At 36.9% G+C, this 6,453-nt stretch overlaps 1 protein-coding gene across 1 annotated transcript in view; it reads right to left on the bottom strand.

Moving 5' to 3' along the window:
- LOC107600392 (discoidin, CUB and LCCL domain-containing protein 2-like) overlaps positions 1 to 926 on the bottom strand; it is a 19,223-nt gene extending 18,297 nt beyond the window's left edge. The window contains exon 1 of the mRNA XM_016292281.1: positions 497 to 926. Coding sequence (XP_016147767.1) covers positions 497 to 602 — 106 coding nt within the window. The 5' untranslated portion in view covers positions 603 to 926. The remainder of the gene's footprint in view (positions 1 to 496) is intronic.
- Positions 927 to 6,453: the final 5,527 nt, after the last annotated feature.

Here is a 6,453-nt window from a genome sequence, read left to right as displayed (position 1 = left end):
TATATATATATATATATATATATAATTTTTTTATTTCTCAAAAGTGCTGTTTCTTTATTTGTAAAACTCTAAAAATCTGTGTCTGTGTGCTGTTAGTTTCTCTGTTTAAATGCAACAGCTTGACACTGGACAGCACATGAACTCGCTACATATTTGGGAAAGCAGCGGGGCAGGCGCTGCGTCATCACGTTCTTCTGTTGCTCCAGCTGTAGCACAGCAACAATCTAAGTAACGCACCAGTGAACTTATTACAGGTTCAGTCCTACTTAATTGTCTTGGTTAGTTACTGGTGTGGTTAACTTAGGCTACATGTCTTGATCAAACACATAATTTGCGAGCTCGGATTTGAACCAACAACCTTACAGTTACCAGTCCGGTTCTTTAACCACTAGTTTGTTGTGAAACCGCAATCAGTCCCAAAATCCAGGAGTGGTGAAGCTGTTAAGGAGAAGTTCAGCAACTCATAAAAACTTTAACCCCTCTGAAGTTCACGTACCCTTCTGCGCCCGCGAGCTTCTGGCACCGAGGAGAAGGATGAAGAGGATCAGGATGGAGACCGCAGCCCCTCCGGTCCCTCTGCCCACCATTACCGACGCGTCCATCCCAGCAGCCTGCAGTCCGAATGCATAATGCAAAAGTGTCCTGATCGAGTCACAGTCCTGATAAGTGCGCGCGAGTGAGTGTGTGTTTAGTATCAGGATGGTTTATTGACGCTTCCTGGACTCTTGAGCGGCACACTGTTAGAACAAACACGGGCTCTTCATTCCCCGATCTACTACACGACTTCCTCAACTTCCGCTCCTCCCACCACACAGCGGCCCCTAGATGGGGATTCTGTGGTATTCCATACATTGTTGTGGATAAGGAGAGTTCAGTGGTTTGTTTTTGGTTTACGGAAAGATGTGCTCGGAACTAAATATCAACAAAACGCGAAAAGACACGAGTGAAAATAAATTATTATTATTATTAGACTAGCTGTTTTATATGAAGACTGTAATATGTGCATACATGTATATTTTTATGGCCATATTGTTGTTACATATTTAAAATAGCAATAATACTGACTATAATATTAATAAGTTTAAATTATTATTATTAGGTCTATTAATGAGATAGCTGACATTTTATATTAAGACTTTAAAAGCTGTGCATAAATTAACATTTTATATGGCTTATTGATAGGCTAGGTAATGATTTATTAAATAATAATAATAATAATAATTACATTTCATAGGCTACATTTTCATATTATTATTATTATTATTATTATTATTATTATTACTACACCTAAAATGACAAAACAGACCAAATATTTATTTTAAATACTGACAAATGGAATTCACTTTAATAAATTAATGAATTGAGACTTTTATTGCTCAATCTATTTAACCTGTCAGACATCAAATGTATCTTGACATAGGCCTATTATGAATATCACACAGTAGCCATTTTGTTTTTCTGGTTGACATCATGGTTGTATGATATAAGATGATAAGCAAATTTACCTAAAACTATTAAACTCACCACACTCTGTTTGACCTTGTTTAACTCATAGCTGGTGAAATATAGAGGACCATCGAGATGAAGGCCATCTTTGATTTTGTAAATGAAACATTAAAAAAGAGGTATACTGTAAAAGCATCTGTTACAAATATAGAAATCTTTCTTTTAAAGATCCATGTTTACATTTCTGTTTAATGTCTGTTGAAGGAGCTCAGTCACTTGAGTTCACTTGAGGCTGGTGGCTTTATAATGTCCAATTTCTCAAAGAACCACAGAAAGACGACTTATGACTGGAAGCTCACATCTGTGAATATGAAATTTTGCTAAAATAATTATAAGATCAACTATAAATGAAATCAGTGGTTTGGAGGTTTTATTTCACATTCCCTTACAAATGAAAAAGAGTGGAAAGCATATTTTACACTACATTTCAAGCTTTCAGTTTCTATGAAGAGCCTTTGGGTAGTTTTAATACATCTACATGGACTTTGATTGTTACCACAAACATAAAATTAGTGCACATTTCATGTTACTTTCCACTTTAACATAAAAACGGTCAACCTCAGCACAGATAGGCCTACCATAAAGAAGTATATCTCCACAAAAACGAGTTTAAAATGGAAACAAAATGTCACAATCTCTTCTGAGTATTTGCAGACGATTAATATAATAAAACAGGACTTCTGTTTTTGATGTAAATAACATGTGTTCTCTTTTAAATGCTTCACACGAACTGATTTGTTCCTTTTCTTCAAAATATCAGAGAAGGGTTAAAGTTGTGTATGTTTTCTCCCCTGGACCGGATTCTTCTCTCTCTCTCTCGTATTGTTTGTCGCTAAATCTAATTTCCTTTCTTTCTGTCCTTGGGATAGCTCAGTGGTGAATCAGAGTCCTTCAGCCAAGGCTGTTATCTTTTGTCTTACAGCAAGGTCTGCTCTGCTCTGCACGTCCACGTTCACGTTCTCAGTGTGCGGGGACATCGGAAATAGCAGAGAATCATAAATATTAACGCTATGACCCCACCTAGTGGTAAAATACTCCTTGTCATCTAGTTACATTTTTAAAAGCACACGACTGCCACGCCGTGGAAATACGAGATAATGCAAGCAGTCTGTGGCCCCATAACAACAATAATAATAGCAATAATATTTATTTATTTATTTATTTTCATTATGTGACACTAAAGACTAGAGTAATGGCTGCTAAAAAATCAGCTTTGCCATCACAGGAATAAATTACATTTTAAAATATATTAAAATAGAAAACAGTTTGAATCGAATTAATCTGATGCAATAATATTTTTAAGTGTGGCTTAAGTGTCCAAATACTTTTTGGGACACTGTATCAAAGATAATCTTCCACTGATAGATTGGTGCTATAATCTTTGCGCTGTTTAACAGTCTGTTAGAAACATATTCTTGACCTAAAACGATTGTTTTTGAGTCTGTCTGTTCTTTTAAGTCTGATTTTGGGTTAATGTGGGTCAGAGATGTCTGCTATGAGGGAGTGAGTTGATAAAAGTTCAGACGTGTCACACTATTCTGTCCTGCCGTGTATGTCGAACACAGATCCCATTTTTTCCTTTGTGCTTTCCAATAATTTTTTATTTCTCTTCGTCTAGCTTGCTGGATATTTCTGGCATTCTTTAACTTCACACTTAAGTAGCTCAAAAAAAAAGTAGCATGGCACTTTTACATAACGTTTTGGAAATCATGGTGTTCTATGAAATACCTTAGAATATCATGTAAATAGTTATTGTTGGGTATCTGAAAATGAACCTGTTAATTAATCCAAATTGTTCTATTGTCTTTCTTCACTGGTTTTAATTGACGTGGTCTAGAATTGGACACTGAAAGGTAGATTTTTTTGTCTGGGTCTTTGAGGATCTCAAGCTTGGTCTGGATCTCTAACTTTGATTACAATATGTATCATGGTCTTTCGCATATATGTGTAATACCATACACACCATATACAGGTGCATCTCAATAAATTAGAATGTCGTGGAAAAGTTCATTTATTTCAGTAATTCAACTCAAATTGTGAAACTCGTGTATTAAATAAACTCTATGCACACAGACTGAAGTAGTTTAAGTCTTTGGTTCTTTTAACTGGGATGATTTTGGCTCACATTTCACATCTACCAGGAAATTTTTGAGCACTTCATGCTTCCTTCTGCTGACAAACTTTATGGAGATGCTGATTTCATTTTCCAGCAGAACTTGGCACCTGTCCACACTGCCAAAAGCACCAAAAGCTGGTTCGATAACCATGGTGTTACTGTGCTTGATTGGCCTGCAAACTCACCTGACCTGAACCCCATAGAGAATCTATGGGGTATTGTCAAGAGGAAGATGAGAGACACCAGACCCAACAATGCAGATGAGCTGAAGGCCACTGTCAAAGCAACCTGGGCTTCCATTACACCTGAGCAGTGCCACAGGCTGATTGTCTCCATGCCACGCCGCACTGATGCAGTAATTCATGTAAAAGGAGGCCCAACCAAGTATTGAGTACATGTACAGTAAATTAACATACTTTCCAGAAGGCCAACAATTCACTAAAAATGTTTTTTTTTATTGGTCTTATGAAGTATTTTAATTTGTTGAGATAGTGAATTGGTGGGTTTTTGTGAAATGTGAGCCAAAATCATCACAATTAAAAGAACCAAAGACTTAAACTACTTCAGTCTGTGTGCATAGAATTTATTTAATACACGAGTTTCACAATTTGAGTTGAATTACTGAAATAAATGAACTTTTCCACGACATTCTAATTTATTGAGATGCACCTGTACATATTACATGTTACTCAAAGGGACTTCAAAGAATACTGTGTCACTACACAATACAATTTATTTTAATTTTTTTAGCCTTTAAGCACAAGACTTGATAAACTGCTTTCTGATCTTTTTAAGGCACTCCGCCTCATTAGCTAAGAAAAGACAAAGTGAGGCTCCTCTGCCTCTCTGACCTCTGAGAGTCGGCATTGATCATCAGCACCCCGGTGGCCAATTCAGACAGTCTATAAAACAAAGAGCTCAGCAGAGCAGTGCAGAACACGTAGATCACACGGTCTGTGTTTCAGCAGTGCTCTGCAGCTGGGAGACATGAGCACATCAGTCACAATACTCAGAGCTTTGAGCGTTTCATCAAATAGTAGACATAGGGACCCAGAATATTTAATGGGCTCCGGCTGTGTTCAATACTGTTCACTTTTGCCCACCTTTAAATATTTAGATAATATTCTAGATAACAATATTGCCTTTTAAATCCTATCTTGATAATTTCGTTGAAAAAATTAGTGAGGTTTATATTTTAGAAATATATCAGTAACAAGAAATGTTGTGATCATTTACACTGCTGATTCTTCATTACTGATGCCTGACACAGTTAATTAGCTGTGTTATGATTTATTTCTGGATGTAGACTACAGGTTTTACTCATCTCATGTGGGAAGTTGTGGCCTAATGGTTAGAGAGTCGGACTCATAACCCAAAGGTTGTGGGTTCGAGTCTTGTACTGGCAGGGATTGTAGGTGGGGGGAGTGAATGGACAGCACTCTCTCCCACCTTCAATACCATGACTGAGGTGCCCTTGAGCAAGGCACTGAACCCCCAACTGCTCCCTGGGCACCGCAGCATAAATGGCTGCCCACCTTTCCGGGTGTGTGTTCACGGTTTGTGTGTGTTCACTTTGGATGGGTAAATGCAGAGCACTAATTCTGAGTATGGGTCACCATACTTGGCCACATGTCACTTCACTTTCACTTTTTTTTTCACTTTCACTTTATAAATACTGGTCAATTGATCCCTATGGCTGTTAAATTGCTACATCTTTTTTTTATTTTATTTTATTTTTATAAAGCACTAATTGGTTTGCTGGCTTCATATCTAACAATATGTGTTCATTTTCAATGCAGTTTAAATTACTTAACTTACAATAAGATGGTATATTATGGGCTTCCGATGCCTATGCCTATACAGAGTTTGAAAGGAAAGAACCCTTTCTTCTTGAAAGATTGTAGGTGGGGGGAGTGAATGGACAGCACTCTCTCCCACCTTCAATACCATGACTGAGGTGCCCTTGAGCAAGGCACTGAACCCCCAACTGCTCCCTGGGCACCGCAGCATAAATGGCTGCCCACCTTTCTGGGTGTGTGTTCATGGTTTGTGTGTGTTCACTTTGGATGGGTAAATGCAGAGCACTAATTCTGAGTATGGGTCACCATACTTGGCCACATGTCACTTCACTTTCACTTTTTTTTTCACTTTCACTTTATAAATACTGGTCAATTGATCCCTATGGCTGTTAAATTGCTACATCTTTTTTTTATTTTATTTTTTTTTATAAAGCACTAATTGGTTTGCTGGCTTCATATCTAACGATATGTGTTCATTTTCAATGCAGTTTAAATTACTTAACTTACAATAAGATGGTATATTATGGGCTTCCGATGCCTATGCCTATACAGAGTTTGAAAGGAAAGAACCCTTTCTTCTTGAAACATACTGAAAAGGTTTTTTAATAGTTGTATTATATATAGGCTATATCAGTGGCGTTCCGTCCATATAAACTGCGAATGCTCCGCATATTTGAGAGAATAAGTTCACTTATTGAACACTGGTCTTATCACTCAGCATACCCGGTTAAAAGAAAGTCACCGCTCGCCACTGATATATATATAGGCTATATATAGGATATATATATATACACACACACACTGTATATATTAAATGTAGTCATTTGAATGTCATTTAAATGTTAATCTTGTTGTGTCCTTTGATGTGTTTTGTATCTATAAAGACCCATTTATGTGTGAAAATGCATGAAATGTATGCTAATGTATGGGCTATGTGTTAAAAAGTTTTCCATGATGGCAGTGCTGAACAGAACATGAAATCTAAATATTCATTGGTTACTGTGTGTATTAATAAACCAATTCACGTTCAAT

This window comes from Sinocyclocheilus grahami, unplaced genomic scaffold, assembly GCF_001515645.1.
Source record: "Sinocyclocheilus grahami isolate Dianchi unplaced genomic scaffold, SAMN03320097.WGS_v1.1 scaffold283.1, whole genome shotgun sequence".
Classification (NCBI taxonomy): domain Eukaryota; kingdom Metazoa; phylum Chordata; class Actinopteri; order Cypriniformes; family Cyprinidae; genus Sinocyclocheilus; species Sinocyclocheilus grahami.
Note: the sequence above shows the minus strand (reverse complement) of the source record. Positions and strands in the feature narration are given on the sequence as shown.